Here is a 15,187-nt window from a genome sequence, read left to right on the forward strand (position 1 = left end):
TTGATGGGTCGTTCTTTCACTAGAATGTCGTAAAATGCTGAGCAGTGGTCATCGCAAGTTCAACACAGCAGTCCAAAACCCAAAGATATTTAATTTACAATAATACAACACACGGAACAGCATTAACATATTCACATTTTAGAGACTGGAAACACTTTGGTATTTTTGCATTATGAGTGATTTGAATTAGATCAATCAATAAGCAAATCATCTGAGGATTAATTCTGCAAACTTCCAAATGTTACCACTCCCATTTGCTAGTCATGACAATGGCTTACTTTGATATTTTTATTTAAAATATATTGTGTCTGGTAGCTACATTCATGAAGCATTTTCTTACCATCTTACATAGGTCTAAAAACACAAACAAACTGAAAAACAGTAAGAGATGTTTATCCTGTATTAACAGACAGATGCAAATAGTTGAATGAACCTAGTGATCTCGATGCAGACATGATCTTCATCTCGAGCAGCCAGACTCCAACAGTGCAGCACTTTATTACCATTAGCAGAAAACATCAAACAAAGAAAATGTCCATTTGAAGATGTCCCAGAAATGTTTTATTTTTTTTACTCCCAGGCACGTGGTAGCTTCTAGCTTTTTGTCCATCACTCATACAGGATATGTCCATCAGTCCACCTTTTTTTGTGCTTTAAGTTGCTCCAAAGCTGCAGCAGCTTCTTCTCTGACTTTGTAGCCCCGCAGCTCTGTCTGGAGCTCTCCAGGCTTCGGTGGGATCTCTGGTATTGTCTTGAAAATAAAACAACAGCAAGCACTTTTAAACACATAGGGAAACACTGTGTCTGTTTGATTGGGTGGTCTTGTGTTTTTTTTCTCCATTCCCACTCTTAACTGGTAAACTGCCGATAAATATGACATAATTTACTGTTGATCTAAAACATCTACACTAAAACTGAGACACAGAAGTGATAAATGGATGCAAGAAAATGCAGGACAATACCAAAGACATAAAGTATGAGATGATATATTGTTGAAGAATACTTTGGCTTTCTAACAACTATACAACACATAACCATAGTGGTACTACACTGTGTTAGCCAGTTGTTTGCACATCGTTGGTGGCAGAGTTTATTTGGATTTTCATAGCCATTCAGAAACCTGATAGCAATCATCATAACAATTTCAGTGCATTCCAACAATTTGCAAAAGTGTTTAATGATTTCCTCCACAGAAAACAGATATGCAACTGTTGCATCTGTCTCTCACCAGATCAGGTAGGTAGTACTGGTGGACGGCCTGTGCTCCTGCAAACATAGCCAGTATGCTGGCAGCAAACATCCTCAGGTACCTAGGCCAGGACACACCAGCTGGCATCTTGACAGACTCCCTGAATCTGCGAAAAAAAGAGAGAAAACAAATCAAAACTATGTGCCAAATGGTGGCATCAAATCTTTGTCTGCTCTTCTTTTCATTTTAGGCCAAGTCAATTTTTTTTTCTAAATAAAACGTGTTACTGTTTAAATTGGCATTTATTCAAATTTATGCCTCACAATCTGGGACATTCATCATGTAACTGGGCAGTATCATACTCACACTGTGTACTGAGATCCTACATATATACCGCTACTATGAGTATGCATCAGCATTAGTGTTTTCTGGAGATCACCATTTTAATATCAGACATTTGCTGTAACATATGACTACTTTCAAACTGCACAGTAAATCCAGTTACATGTTTGCTGCTGTCAATGTTTGCTAGCCCTGATGTAACGTTTAGCGAAGCTAAACGTTTGTAAAAAACAGAAATGCTGACAGAGCAATAGCCATACGTGATGCTAGTGAGACCTTACCTTGTTTAAATGGTGTTCATTAAATTAAATAAACGGCCACAATGTGAAGCTAATTTTCACAATTTTAAACCCAACTGTCTGTCATTGGGACTCATGCAGGTCATGCTGTTGGGCTAATACGAAGACTATCTCAAAGAAAATAGGTCTCACTCTGACCATATTTACTGATACACCACGACTATTCCATCTCCCGTCGCCTGTTAGCACCTGTGGGCTCCAGTGTTGAGAACTGATGTTGCCGTGGAACTAGATAATAGCTCTTCCAGCATGGATGGAAAAACACAACTGCTCTCTATTCCGCTATTTTCAGCCTACTCGCTGACCGAAGATCCATCTTACGTTACTTAGCTGGTTTTTTGTTGTTGTTGTTTTTTTTTGTTTTTTTTTGAACGGCTAAATTCGCAAGCCATACGCATCGTGTTGTACTATGTATCTCAACGTTTAGATTGTTGTATCAATTTAAGACAGGGACCTCGGAAAGGTTATGGGGATAAAGGTGCGCTGGATAATCCGGACGTTGTTTTTGTTTTGTTTTTTTAAAAAAAGGATTTTGTGTGCATTTTGAGGGGTCCTGTTTTTACTACAGAGTGACGCGTTGTGTCGAAAAACACACTATCTTTGCTGTTCCGTTCTTCTGCAGCGACAACTCGTGTTGGCGCTTTGTCACAGACGACACATGTCGCCGTCTAGCGGCAGCTCGTGCTAACCCATGCAACTCGTGGACCATAAACTTTAATCCTGCGTGTATTTTATAATGTTAAAATGGGCAAATTACTTGTGCGGTTTTACTCAACAACCATGGCTCACTTGTTGTTGAAGTATAGTTTTGTATTTCATTCTGACCCATGCAGTATACCTCCCAACCAAAGGGTGGCGTTAAGCCTTCAGTCAACCGGAGCAAAACGGGATGTTGAGCATTTAAATGGTCTTTGTTTTGGGAGCATTCCCAGTCCCACGTCCATTTAATTGAAAACTAAAGAACAAAATGTATGACAGGTACGTTAGCTTTCTCACACACCTTTATGTTTCGTTAATGTAGAGGTTACTGGTGGTTTTAAGATAGCTGTTGGACCGCGTTATGTTGTTAGCTTACTGTTAGCTAAAGCTTCCAGCTTCCTGTAGCAGCGTCCGTCCGTCTTCTTTGTGCCGAGCAATGTCCCTCTGTGCTATAACTAAACCCTCACACAGCTCATGTCTCCGGTGTTTATTGATGCATCTGTCAGAAGAATGAATGTTAATTTATTTAGATAAGTCAACAATTAAGATGGAAGAAAACCAGTATACATCACTGACGGTTCCTACGGATTATTTTCAGCAGTGGTGAGTTGGTGCTGGAGGTGGCTGCAGGTCCTGGAAAACTTCTCATGTTATTTCCCTCTCTACGTCTTCATTTTCATGCATGAGATGGAGGAAGATGAATAGCATTTGACACACGATATCATGCACATATATGTACTTTATAGTCAGGCTTTTAGCAAGTGATAGTAATGATTAAGGATAATAACCTGTCAAATTGTAAAAACAAACAAACAAACTGTGCTCTCAATAATAATGCAGAACTATTAGCTTACACCAGCAGAGTTATAGTTCAGGTATGAGACAATATAGATAGTAAATGTCAGCTGAATTCTGAAGCTGGTTTGAAAAGTCTAAAGGAAATGTATTTTTCTTTTTGACATGTTACTACATTATCCAGTAGTTATTACACCATCACTTGCTACAGGCTTTATAAATACACCTGGGTCTTACTCTCTTTGTGTATGCAGCCTGAAAAGGAACTCTCCACTTGTTCGACCTGTAGTTGACTTCATATAAACCACAGTCACAGTGTTTTTGAAAGCCCTGCCAGTTGTTTGTACATCTTCATTCCATTCTGGTAAAACGTATCTAAACGCACATCAACGTTGGTGTTAAAAGATGAGGTTATGTGCTCTAAACAGATCAGATAGGCACAATAGAGGCAAGGGAAAATAGGTTGGCACACACACTGATGCAATGAATGAAATGCAGACAATACAAACAGGTGTATATCAGCGCATGTACTGTATGTTTGTAAGTATCGTGTCTTGTAAGTTTGCCTCACCCTACTGTTCTTGCACCCCATTAAACACCAGACATAACATGTCCTCTCTTGCTGTGTCCGGATCTTCTTTTGTCTTCTTCTGACAACATTCCTCTCCCTTTTCTCTTTAACCTGCATCTTCTTCCTCTTCTCCTCTAGGTACCAGTCCAGCCAGCAGCACCCCGAGGCACAGTATGGGATGCCATATCACAACATGGGCCATTACACAGAAGGTCCCAGAGACGAGCCTGTCATGGCTGAGCTGTCTGTGCACCGGGAGCAGCCTCATTACCCAGAACCTTTCAATCAGAACTACCCCCAGGCCCCAAACCACTACCAGGACCAGGTTTACCAGCAGCCAGCCTACCAGCAGAACTACAGAGAGCAGCAGCAGCAGCAGCATCCTGCACACCTGCACCACCCCCAGCATCAACATACGGTACAGCAGCAGGAGGCGAATGTTCAACACCAACCTCAGCCTGCTGGTGCACTTCAAGGTACTGTGGAAATGATTGATCAGTCTAATTCTCCCCTACATCTCAAACATTTTATTTTGTCACATCTGATAGATTAAAATATCTTCTACTTTTCATAGCAGTCCATCTGCCAGCTTAAGCTAGATTTTGCTGACAAATAGTGGTTGTCATTGATTCTCTTGAGTGATTTAGAGATTCAGTCTTGCAGTTTAAAAGACAAAGGTCAAAATTCTCTCACTGATTTGTGCTGTTTCTTAACCAACCCCTATCTACGTTGCCCATTGTCTTTTCTCCCGAGAATGTGACTTTTCTTGTGAATTCAGGTGTCTTTGTCCTTTTAACAATCACTGTCATACCTCAACACATTCCTCCTCTCTGTTGTAGTTGTGACGCCAGTGAAAAAGAAGAGAGGTCGGCCTCCGAAGCAGCAGGCAGAGGAGGGCAAGACGCAGGAGGAGGACGATGAGGTTGAGGCAGCCAAAAAAGCCAAGAGGGCTCTCAACCGCTTCAATGGCATGTCAGTGGCTGAGGTTATGGCCAAAACCCTGCCAGACGTTATTACCTACAATCTTGACATTTTGATAGTGAGTCATTAACTGGAAGAATTCGTACATTTGTTTATTTGAATTAGGAGTGAAGTGGTGTTTTTGTGTCTTTTATACAAAAAAAAAAATTAGACACAGTGTATTTAGTCACAGACAGCTGTCATTTTTAGGTCTGTTGCCATGGTAACACATTCATTTTTCTCCTCAGATTGGAATTAACCCAGGACTATTGTCAGCCTTCAAAGGACACCATTACCCAAACCCAGGAAACCATTTCTGTGTGTTCAAATTCAATTTTCTTACTGAAAAAGATTCAGTGCATCTGCAGTGACTAAAATATTCTTTAACCTATTAAAAAACATCAGTGTTGTGAGATGCATTTTTTGTGTTGCAATGGCTCTTGCATAGTTAAACTTTCAGCTCCTCTCTTCTATCCAGGGAAATGTCTGTTTCTATCTGGTCTAACTGACGAGCAGCTCAACTACATGCATGACCAGAGCCTGCCGGAGAATTACAGCATCGGCTTCACCAACATGGTAGAGAGGACCACACCTGGCAGCAAAGATCTTTCCAGGTGAATTATAAAAACACGTTGATGTATCTTTTTAGATTTAGTGAGGGCTGCACAGTGGCCCAGTGGCTAGCACTGCTGCCTCACAGCTAGAAGAAAGATCGCCGGTTCGCGTCCCGGTTGGGACGCCTGGGATCTTTCTGTGTGGAGTTTGTATGTTCTCCCTGTGCAGCGTGGGTTTTCACCGGGTACTCCGGCTTCCTCCCACAGTCCAAAAACATACTGAGGTTAATTGATCATTCTAAATTGTCCGTAGGTGTGAATGAGAGTGTGGTTGTTCGTCTCTATGTGTAGCCCTGCGATAGACTGGCGACCTGTCCAGGGTGTCCCCTGCCTTCGCCCTAAGTCAGCTGGGATAGGCTCCAGCCCCCCCGCGACCCTGCAGAGGATTAAGCGGCGTACATATAATGTGTACAGATGATGGATGGATGGATGGATAGATTTAGTGAGGAACTCTCACCTTGAAACAAACAGTGATGATATTTTTCTGGTTTTATGTTTTTGTCCTAGTAAGGAGATTCGTGAAGGAGGTCGACAGTTGCTTGAAAAACTGCAGAAATACAAACCATTAATAGCAGCTTTTAATGGAAAAGGTAAAATGATTGAAACACTTCTGTTCTGTACCATAAGTGTTTAAGATGGCATATTCATAAAGCCATTGGGGAACAGTGTAGTGATATTTGTTTATTTTGGCAGGTATTTATGAAATCTTCTGCAAGGAAACCTTTGGTGTGAAAGCAAAGAATCTTGAGTTTGGTCTGCAGCCCTACAAAATCCCAGAAACTGAGACGGTATGTTGACATTGCACCTGGATCGCTCTTAGAACGAACCCAACAACACAAACATTGCTCATAGCATATTTCCTTTCACCTAGGTCTGCTACTTGATGCCGTCATCAAGCCCTCGCTGTGCCCAGTTCCCCCGTGCACAGGATAAGGTACATTTCTACATCAAACTGAAGGAACTGAGAGACGAGATGAAAGGCATGGCACCAAACCACGAGGTGGAAGAGACAAAGTACTCATTCGATCTGCAGCTAGCTAAAGGTAAACAGTAGAATTAATAGGCAGGGTACATCTTTGTCATTTCTACAGAGATATTGATGTCTTAGTTGAATATCTAACTCCTTCGTGTCGTGTTTGCTCTGCAGAGGATGCTAAGAGGATATCAATCAAAGAGGAGCAGGTGGATCCAGAGTATGAAAGCTGTAGCGGCTTGCATGACAACGCAAGGCAAAGCTGCAACACATCTCAACTAAAGGAAGAGGAGAGGTGAAAAAAACAGGGCTGTCTGCGGTAGCACACAGGTAGTGCAGTTACCATGTAGTTCTAATTTAATGTAGCTGGAACTGGATGGAATCATTGTATTTTCAAAAGAATAAACACTCGTGAGTTTAAGCTGCATATAATGTAAGTGTAAATAATGACTCCAAACCACTATGACTGATAACCTGTCAAGATCAATTTAGAAGTCTGAGTTGATTTTCATACAATACTGACATGAAGTGAAAAAATTAACTAAACCTGCCTTGAAGTAAGAATGGATTTGTTGATCCTTGAGATTATGGCATAGTGGCAAAGGTGTTGCCATTAGCCTCTAGTATCACTGTGAAGCTGTTTGAGTTTGTCTTCCATGCACACGCACAAGGACAAACATACATGTGCATGTTGTTGGCATTATACACATTTCTGCCAGTGGTTTAACACTGTTACACCATCTACAGTTGGCAGTAGCAGGCCAAGATCTGCAGAAATGCATTGGTAAAGGCAAGAAGAAGACTACTTGCTAGTTAACATGGATGTCAAATATAATGTAAAGTTCTGTAAGCAGCAAATATCATCTTTTATTGTGATATCTTGCAGAAATGGACATTGTTGGCCAGTCAGCGAACAACATGACATGGAATCACTGCAGCCGGAGATGTTCACTCAACAGATACCAGATATCAGCTGTACTAGTAGCATGATGCATCAGTGAGGTTAAGAAACCTTCTGATGATCCAACAAGAGAAAGGAGTCACACAGTCTCCTGAGGCATCGCAGTATGACACAAGGGGGAGAAAGTGCCCTTCAATGGTTACATTTTCTAACTCTCAAACAGACTGTGCATGTTTTGTTGTCATTTTTTATCACTATTTATTGCATTTTGTATGGTACGTGTGTTCAGTGAGTTATTTTTTGTATTTTAAAAGAATGACTTTTTATGATTTATCAGCTGCATAAATAGGTAATTGTACTGGGATTTCTGATGTAATTAATTCTAATTACAGAGTTATTAAATCTCTTCTAAAGCTGACATTTATTGTCTCATTGTTTATGTCATTCATGTGAAGATGTAATATATAACCAACAATGTAAGGAAACACAAACACGCCATCAGAAAGCATGAGTGTGGAAAGTTGGATTTTCAAATCTCTATGACAAAGGAAGAAACATTCATATATTTTGATGATTTGCTTGCTTGTTCTTCCCAGCAGCCCTGTAGTCAATACACTGACGCACAGTTTAAATTAAGCATATAGCTTCAGAGAAAAACTCGTTTTTGAAAGTCTAGAGATGAAAAAAAGACATAAAAATCACAAAGACCCATATGATGATTTTTAGAAATAATTCCACTTTAAAACATTTCTGTCTAGAATACAGACAGAACAAATACTTTGTTGAAGACATATAAATTCTTTGGATGTATTTGTACATTGTGTCAATCTGTTATTCATTCAACTATGTGGAAATTATCTAGGTATTTAAAAACAAAAATAAATCTCAAAAATGGGTATCTTGCAGCACGGTAGTGTGCCTTCATATTCTTTGCTGTGAGGAAATCAAAAGCACACCAATGATGTTTTATCAGGTTGCACTGACTTCTTTTGCACAACCTCCAGTTTGTAACATGGTTGTTATTGAGAGGAAGAAATAAATACAGGTCAATAAAAGGGCCTCACTGAAACCTTCAAAGTTTGAGACAAAAGTCTTAAGATGTGATTTTATTATTTTATTGATGGCAGTCACGATTCTCACTTGCCAAATTAAAATAGGTAAATACTCAAATAACTTAAACTGGATCAAAATGCAGACATGGCCATTTAAACGCCACAGACTATCAGCCAATAGGAAGAAAGCTCAGGGAGTTTAAAAGTCGAGCAGCTCATACCAATTCTGAAACGGATGTGTATCGTTTTGTTCGTTTTCGGTTTGATCGTGCAGCGTTCGTACAAATACCATGCACTGACGCATTTATTAAAATTATACGATTTAAAATCCAATGGACAAAGATATGCTCCTTGTAGTTGTTTTTCTAGTTTCCAGTCAAAGATTTCTTTCCTCTCACACACCTAGGTCTTACACTTGAGATCTTCCGGTGTCAAAGTTGACCGGCAGTGCTGTCATTTCTTTGTTGCCTGTGTAGCACCTAATATTTTGTGAATAGAAGAGCGGGATAGATGGAAAATAAACAGTTATCTGTACAGAAGAAGCAATTGTAAACCTTACCCACATCAGGTTCGTGTAAGTTTTTCAATACTGGTAAATTTTGTACAATTTATTTGCGAGGAATCTCAGTGGACGCGAAACCATTCATCCATGCTATATTAGCCGAGCGGCTAGCTGTTGGCTAGCATTAGCTTCTGTTGTGGCACAGCTGCTGAATTGCTGTTAACGATGCCATCCGTACTTTTACATGGAAAATGTAACCCCTGTTATTGAAATGAGATAGCTATAACCGCATCCATTTAGCCCACCAACTTTGAATGGTAAATCTGTTTTAAAATGGTATATTGAGAGTTGTTGTTCATTCGGGTTTAACGTTAGCTTGTGAGTTAGCATAGCCATGAAAGAAGGGGGAAGCCTTTTAATCACCATTGAAGTTACTCTTTTGTTTTCGTTTACGTTAAGGTTTATCTTTTGTTGTTAACTCTTCAGTTTGTTTACAATGCCCTGGCACATGCATTCAGTTTCACACACTGCCAGACTCTTCTATGTACTTAACTTCATGTACATTATTAAGCTATGTATCCTCAACATCCCTACTGATTTATTTAATAAAGTCAAAACCAACCAAAAGATGGACGAAAAGCAGAATGGATCATACCCTGTTGTCTCCCCGGAGTACCTTCATCAGTGGTGAGTCTTCTCCTCACCCCAATGTGGCCATGTGGGAGTCTGATCTTACCAGCAAACCCCTTAATGGCAAAGTGTGATGAAAATGAAATGAAAGCATGTGTGCCCACCTGCCCCTTTATTGGCTTTGTTTTTTTGTTTTTTGTTTTTTTTTTAACATTGCTTTCGTAATATGAGATTTGTTGAATGATAATTTTCACAGATGATTTTTTTTATTTCACTGTGGTTTGATACAGAAAGAAACAAAGTGAACATCATATTGGGGAAATGTTTCGGATGTTTTCCTTTAATATAATGTGGCTCTTCATCAGAGTCTCTGTGATTCACTAACCATTGTTTACTGGGAACTGGGTTTTCCAAGTGTTGTGAAATAAAGTAGGACAATATACAGACCACTCTGCTGCTGGAACAGACATACTCGGATTCCACATTTTCAGAAGTGATATACATTTATTTAATAAATAAATTGTTGAGTTATACAAGATGTGTTTCTACTATTTTGAACATTAGTACATCATTCTCCACTAACACGTCTGTAAAAACGCTCTTTACTCAACAGATTTTGGTGCTGAAGTAGAATATGATATCGGCTGCAGTGGAATATAACATGTATAATGTTTTCAGTAGTGTATAATACCTGAAACTCAGAATCGATTGGTTTTATTACCTTGGATCGAGCCTACATATCTACAGAAGGGCAGGTCCTCTTCCACCAAATTTGCTAAGTTGCTCTGTCATGTTTCTTTATAACGTAAATCAGAACAGACATTTAGCAGTTGTAGTGGAGGGTGGAATGAGGGGTGTTCAGTTGGTTTCAGTCAGCCATCACTTGTTAGATGCCACTAAATGCTACACACTGGACCTTTAAGTTCTCATAAAAGATCTTTTTATGAGGATTAAAAGACTTTGTAACAAACAATTTTAAGAGAAAATGCATCAAGTGTGTTTATCATCACTGGGTAATAAATCAAATGCAGAGCTTCTCTTAACCTGTTGGCACATCCTGCTACCCCTTTGTTTGTTGTATTGATTTTCTCCCCATTTTTTTTTTTTTTTTTTGGTAATTATTCTTCCACCACAGGGTTCAGTCTGCACAGCAGTTTCAAGCTCTCCAGGCTCAATATTCAAGCTTGAACCAGGACCACCAGTTTCACTACCCACAGGGGGAGACAGGAGAGACAGCCATGGCACACATGGCTAATCCAGAGCCCATGATGGATCAGCAGCAACCTGCCAACCTGGCAAAACGTACTGAGATTCCTTTTAAATCATATCCCCTCAAAGATATGTTATATTTACCAGATCAGCTGGTTCTGGGTCAGGTCCCAGACAATTTGTCATAAAATATATGCCAACAGTGGCTCTGCACAGTTATACTTAAATGATAAGGGCTTTTTTTGTAATATTGCATTGCATCACCATGCTCATGAGACTTAAGTTTTATATACTTTCGAGACGCAACAAAAATTAAGTTTAATGGAGTGAAATGAAGTAAGAAATCTACTGTATGGATCTCAGACAACAGTTCAACAAAGTCCAAGGTTCAGACATTTCTTCTTTTTGATATCACCTCTGAACTCTTTTTTTTGTAGCCCCAGCCAAAAAGAGAGGCAGAGCAGCACTGCCAAAGGAACCCAAGGCACCAAAACCTCCAAAAGTCCCCAAGGCACCGAAACCACCGAAACCACCGAAGGAACCGAAGGCACCGAAACCACCCAAAGACCCAAATGCACCTAAGGCCAAACCGGGTCCAAAGCCCAAGAAGGCTGCTGAGGCTCAAGCAGATGGCAAGCAAGAGAAGATTGATGAGAGCTTCAAGAAGGTGAAGAGGAAAATTGACCGCTTCAAGGGGATGTCAGAGGAGGAAGTAATGAAGAAAACTTTACCAGACCTGCTGGATTACAACCTGGACTATGTCATTGTAAGGATCATCTGTTTTTACAGTGGAACCAAGCACTGTGCTATTTGTAATGAATTTGATTTTGTACGCTTCAAAAACATGTGCTGTTTTCCTTTCAGATTGGTATCAATCCAGGATTGATGGCAGCTTACATTGGACGGTGGTTTCCAGGTCCTGGAAATCACTTTTGTAAGTTATGTGACAAGTATCAATTTGAGTTGTGTAATGGTGGAAAATGGCTCCCGATGGAAAATAGTTTTGATTCTGTAGTAGGTTTATAAGAAGTGTAAGATTCAGACCTTCAGATGAAAAGAGAAAAGGAGTTAAGATTAAGCAGAATGCTGTGACAACATTTACTTAGAAAAATACTTTTTGTGAGCCAAGGAGGTGAATGATGGCTAATTCTTTTATTTCAGGGAAGTGCCTGTTTCTGTCTGGATTTACTGAGGAGCAGCTAAACCACATGTCCGACACTACTCTACCTACAAAGTACAAAATGGGCTTTACCAACATGGTGGCCAGGGCGACACCAGGGAGCAAAGATCTCTCAAGGTAGGCTTATATACTGATGGAATCTGATGTGATCGCTAACCAATCATGTCTGATGTTACTAGAGAATTTGGGCAAAGGGATCATTGTGAGTTGTGCTGACATTGGATGAGCAAACAGGAATCATAATAGCTGAAATTAGAAGTTTGTCATAAGTCTGTATTTTAAACCTTTTTTTCTCCTTTCTTCTCAACAGTAAAGAGTTGCGTGAAGGAGGCAAAATTCTCGTTGAGAAGTTGAGGAAGTTCAGACCTCTTATTGCTGTTTTCAATGGAAAATGTAAGCACTGCAACATAGCAATGGTTTTGTTACATATCTGTAAAAAAAAAAAAAAGAATCAACTAATATTTCTAATATCCCCCCCACCCCCAGGTATTTATGAAATGTTCTGCAGAGAAATGTTTGGTAAAAAACCAAAGAAACTTGATTTTGGATTGCAGCCACACAAGATCCCAGAGTGTGACGTGGTGAGTGCCTGACTGCTTTCAGCTCCATAAAAATACTGCATAAAAAATTGATGCAAGTTAGCCCCTCATTTTCCATGTTGGATCTCATTTTTTGGCCGACCCCAGACACTGAAATTAATTGATCAGACCAGCATTTTATTTCATTCATAATCCACTGAAGAAGTTACAGTTGTGCATTCTCAAAAATTGCAGGATATCTAAAATATTTATTTTATTTAAGGTTTGAAAGCCAAATGAGATGAGATGTTACCTTTGAGGAATTGACTTGACGGTCATTTCCCCATTTCACAGGCTCTGTATCTGATGCCTTCATCGAGCGCTCGTTGTGCTCAGTTCCCTCGTGCTCAGGACAAAGTCCACTTCTACATCAAACTGAGGGAGCTCAGAGATCAACTAAGGGGTGTCCGAAAACAGACTGAGATCGAGGAGATTGACTACACATTCAACCTGCAACTGGCCAAGGGTAAGCACAGTCATGGATGAATGGACAGGTTTAGCGTACAGCAAAGTTATTTAACTCCATTTAATCACTGAGTGGCATGGAAGCAAAATCTTTAATCTAAAACTGAAACTGTAAAGCAACACTGTTACATATGCAATGATGAATAAAGCTGTAATCATCATTTACACTTGTAGTGCAGTATAATAGTGTACAAAGAATTAGACACTGAGAGCAGTAGCGTCTGCAGCTTGATAGCTTGTGCATCCTGATATTAAAAACCTGCCCTTTTAGTTTGATCTCTGATTCTAGGTCAGATCATGTTTGTAAAATCTTCCTTTTTTTTCTTTTAACATCAACAGAGGATGCCAAGAGGATGGCTATTAAGGAGGAGCAGTACGATCCTGGTTATGAAGATGCCTACGGTGGAGCATATGCAGAGAAAGGACCTGAAGGAGAGCCGGCCCCGAGCCAGACCAACGGTCACTGTACATTCTCATCTGTAGAAAACAGAGGTAAACCACACACACAAAGTTGCTTCCGCAACCTGTATTCGACTCTTGACATTTTATTAAAGCCTTGTAAGTTGGTGAAATGTACACCCATTGTACTGATCAGGGTGAAGCATGATTTTTTTTTTAGCAAAATCATATTTTGACCATTGTTGAGCTTAATATTTCTGAAAGTTTCTGAATTGTTGGTCAGCTGTTATTGGAACAGTCAGTGCGTTTGTATGAACGTCAGTAAATGGGCTACAGCCAAACATTCAGGCTTTCTTAAACATCACATATAAAAGAACCTGGTTTCTGTCATCAGAAATAACACTCGTCACAAAACTGCTTTCAGTTTTCTACTGTGGCTTGGTCATGTTTATGCAACAAAAAACTTTTGTGTAGGGAAAGTGGTTGGGTAAAACACACCCTTTCTTAAAGTTAACGAAGAAAATAACTAATAACTCACAGCTTATAAGATAACTACTCCCATGTGCGAATGTTTCAGCTCTTTTCCTCAAGTCTTAAAGCTATGACATGACAACAGCATGATGGTCCTGGGACCACATAAATTATGATGTTCGAGGAACAGCATCAACACAGTAATATCAGATCCTGCACATCGGTGATACACATTGACCAAGATCCTGTGTTACCAGATTTATCTGAGTAACATGCTGTCTTGTGTGAATGTAAATCACATTTTAATGAACAGAAAACTGGAAAGTAAAATGTGTAAGCAACATGGACACGTTTCGTGTTGGCAAAGATTTGTCCTCCTGAAGTGATTGAGTATCATGAAAATAATTATCCAATCAGTCGTGTCAGACTATCCTCAGCAGAGAGCTTCAGTCTGTGTGTTGTCTGTTTCCAGAAGAAACGCAGGAGGCGGCAACGTCACAAGTAGCAGAAGGGCAGCTCCCAGACGGACAGTGGATGACCCAGTCCTTTGCAGATCAGATCCCAGACATCAGCGGTGGTCCGAAGGAAGGCAGCGTATAAGGAAAAGACTTATTGTCTGGTTTTGAATCATTTTCCTTTTTATTAGGGTCCGAGTGGGATATACACACATTGTTGGACTTTTTAGAGATTTTGCAGAACATTTTTTCTGCACTTTTATTTCTTTTGTGGTCTTGTATACATGTATGATCATCTTCACGGCAGTCTTTTTTTAAATATGTGAAATCAGGGACTTGACAATGATGCTTGACTGTCCTTGGAGAAGGTCATGTATTTAAATGTTTGTTTTGCCTTTGTACTCTACTGTTCCATACTGCACTGAGACGCAGTAACTGTAAACGGTCACATCTACTGTTGTAACAGTAGATAAATTCTAGATGATTATTTTCTAAGCTTGACTGATCAGTTGGAGCCTATATGATCCTCAGTGAATTGAGGATTTAGTTAGCATTAATGTATTACATTCATGGTGCTATGAACTGATTACGATCCAGTGTGATCACTCAACCAGACTCAACAGGTATGTCAGAGATTCCACTGAAGGAATATTTGACAAACTTCTCAATGTAATGTTACAGGTTTTATTTTACTCTTTGCTATTATCACTTTTTTGCTTTAGGAATTTTAGAATTATGTTTTGTATGTTTATGAAAATCTTATTCAAAAGGAATTTTATGAAACACTTGTCTATTAAAATGTCCTGATGATGCCTTTTCTACATTATTGGATTACCTTCTTGCTATTTGTGTGTCATACAGCACAGAATCACCATTGATTCAAAGATGTATGTACCATTAAGT

The 15,187-nt window shown here is 39.6% G+C and overlaps 3 protein-coding genes across 11 annotated transcripts; 2 read left to right on the top strand and 1 right to left on the bottom strand.

The window, feature by feature from the left end:
- Positions 1 to 71: 71 nt before the first annotated feature.
- On the bottom strand, positions 72 to 3,028 carry c8h12orf73 (chromosome 8 C12orf73 homolog). Of its 4 annotated transcripts, none has more exons than XM_037106302.1 (3): positions 2,906 to 3,028; positions 1,229 to 1,355; positions 72 to 751 (listed from the first exon to the last, which is right to left on the bottom strand). In XM_037106302.1, exons 2-3 carry the CDS (start codon positions 1,334 to 1,336, stop codon positions 632 to 634), a joined length of 228 nt encoding a protein of 75 aa, XP_036962197.1. In that variant the 5' UTR covers positions 1,337 to 1,355; positions 2,906 to 3,028; the 3' UTR covers positions 72 to 631. The 4 variants fall into 4 exon arrangements, with proteins under 4 accessions (XP_036962197.1, XP_036962195.1, XP_036962198.1 ...); XM_037106300.1 differs by lacking the exon at positions 2,906 to 3,028 and adding an exon at positions 2,020 to 2,233; XM_037106303.1 differs by lacking the exon at positions 2,906 to 3,028 and adding an exon at positions 1,969 to 2,108.
- Positions 2,655 to 7,761, top strand: tdg.2 (thymine DNA glycosylase, tandem duplicate 2). 3 transcript variants are annotated; one of them, XM_037106284.1, is made up of 10 exons: positions 2,655 to 2,808; positions 4,034 to 4,371; positions 4,735 to 4,934; positions 5,104 to 5,173; positions 5,334 to 5,469; positions 5,977 to 6,059; positions 6,163 to 6,257; positions 6,341 to 6,512; positions 6,617 to 6,737; positions 7,329 to 7,761. In XM_037106284.1, the coding sequence occupies exons 1-10, from the start codon at positions 2,798 to 2,800 to the stop codon at positions 7,441 to 7,443; spliced, it is 1,341 nt and encodes a 446-aa protein (XP_036962179.1). In that variant the 5' UTR covers positions 2,655 to 2,797; the 3' UTR covers positions 7,444 to 7,761. The 3 variants fall into 3 exon arrangements, with proteins under 3 accessions (XP_036962179.1, XP_036962180.1, XP_036962178.1); XM_037106285.1 differs by having other exon boundaries at positions 2,669 to 2,799; XM_037106283.1 differs by lacking the exon at positions 2,655 to 2,808 and adding an exon at positions 2,924 to 3,132.
- Positions 7,762 to 8,658: 897 nt separating this feature from the next.
- On the top strand, positions 8,659 to 15,110 carry LOC119023961 (G/T mismatch-specific thymine DNA glycosylase-like). 4 transcript variants are annotated; one of them, XM_037106289.1, is made up of 11 exons: positions 8,659 to 8,969; positions 9,509 to 9,584; positions 10,663 to 10,829; positions 11,174 to 11,502; positions 11,601 to 11,670; positions 11,898 to 12,033; positions 12,227 to 12,309; positions 12,403 to 12,497; positions 12,789 to 12,960; positions 13,299 to 13,451; positions 14,302 to 15,110. In XM_037106289.1, exons 2-11 carry the CDS (start codon positions 9,526 to 9,528, stop codon positions 14,427 to 14,429), a joined length of 1,392 nt encoding a protein of 463 aa, XP_036962184.1. In that variant the 5' UTR covers positions 8,659 to 8,969; positions 9,509 to 9,525; the 3' UTR covers positions 14,430 to 15,110. The 4 variants fall into 4 exon arrangements, with proteins under 4 accessions (XP_036962184.1, XP_036962183.1, XP_036962186.1 ...); XM_037106288.1 differs by having other exon boundaries at positions 8,660 to 8,963; XM_037106291.1 differs by lacking the exon at positions 9,509 to 9,584 and having other exon boundaries at positions 8,663 to 8,969.
- The last annotated feature ends 77 nt before the right edge of the window (positions 15,111 to 15,187 follow it).

Source organism: Acanthopagrus latus, chromosome 8 (genome assembly GCF_904848185.1).
Source record: "Acanthopagrus latus isolate v.2019 chromosome 8, fAcaLat1.1, whole genome shotgun sequence".
Classification (NCBI taxonomy): Eukaryota; Metazoa; Chordata; class Actinopteri; order Spariformes; family Sparidae; genus Acanthopagrus; species Acanthopagrus latus.

Excerpts from the sequence above, each read along its gene's own strand:
- tdg.2 (XM_037106283.1), top strand. The coding sequence starts at position 3,044 with ATGTTAATTTATTTAGATAAGTCAACAATTAAGATGGAAGAAAACCAG. Across the intron at positions 4,372-4,734 it reads GCCTGCTGGTGCACTTCAAG|TTGTGACGCCAGTGAAAAAG; the intron begins GTACTGTGGAAA and ends TCTCTGTTGTAG. Across the intron at positions 6,258-6,340 it reads AAATCCCAGAAACTGAGACG|GTCTGCTACTTGATGCCGTC; the intron begins GTATGTTGACAT and ends CCTTTCACCTAG.
- LOC119023961 (XM_037106289.1), top strand. The coding sequence starts at position 9,526 with ATGGACGAAAAGCAGAATGGATCATACCCTGTTGTCTCCCCGGAGTAC. Across the intron at positions 11,671-11,897 it reads AGGTCCTGGAAATCACTTTT|GGAAGTGCCTGTTTCTGTCT; the intron begins GTAAGTTATGTG and ends CTTTTATTTCAG. Across the intron at positions 12,498-12,788 it reads AGATCCCAGAGTGTGACGTG|GCTCTGTATCTGATGCCTTC; the intron begins GTGAGTGCCTGA and ends CCCATTTCACAG.
- c8h12orf73 (XM_037106300.1), bottom strand. The coding sequence starts at position 2,081 with ATGCTGGAAGAGCTATTATCTAGTTCCACGGCAACATCAGTTCTCAAC. Across the intron at positions 1,356-2,019 it reads CTCAACACTGGAGCCCACAG|ATTCAGGGAGTCTGTCAAGA; the intron begins GTGCTAACAGGC and ends TTTTTTTCGCAG. Across the intron at positions 752-1,228 it reads AGTACTACCTACCTGATCTG|ACAATACCAGAGATCCCACC; the intron begins GTGAGAGACAGA and ends TTTATTTTCAAG.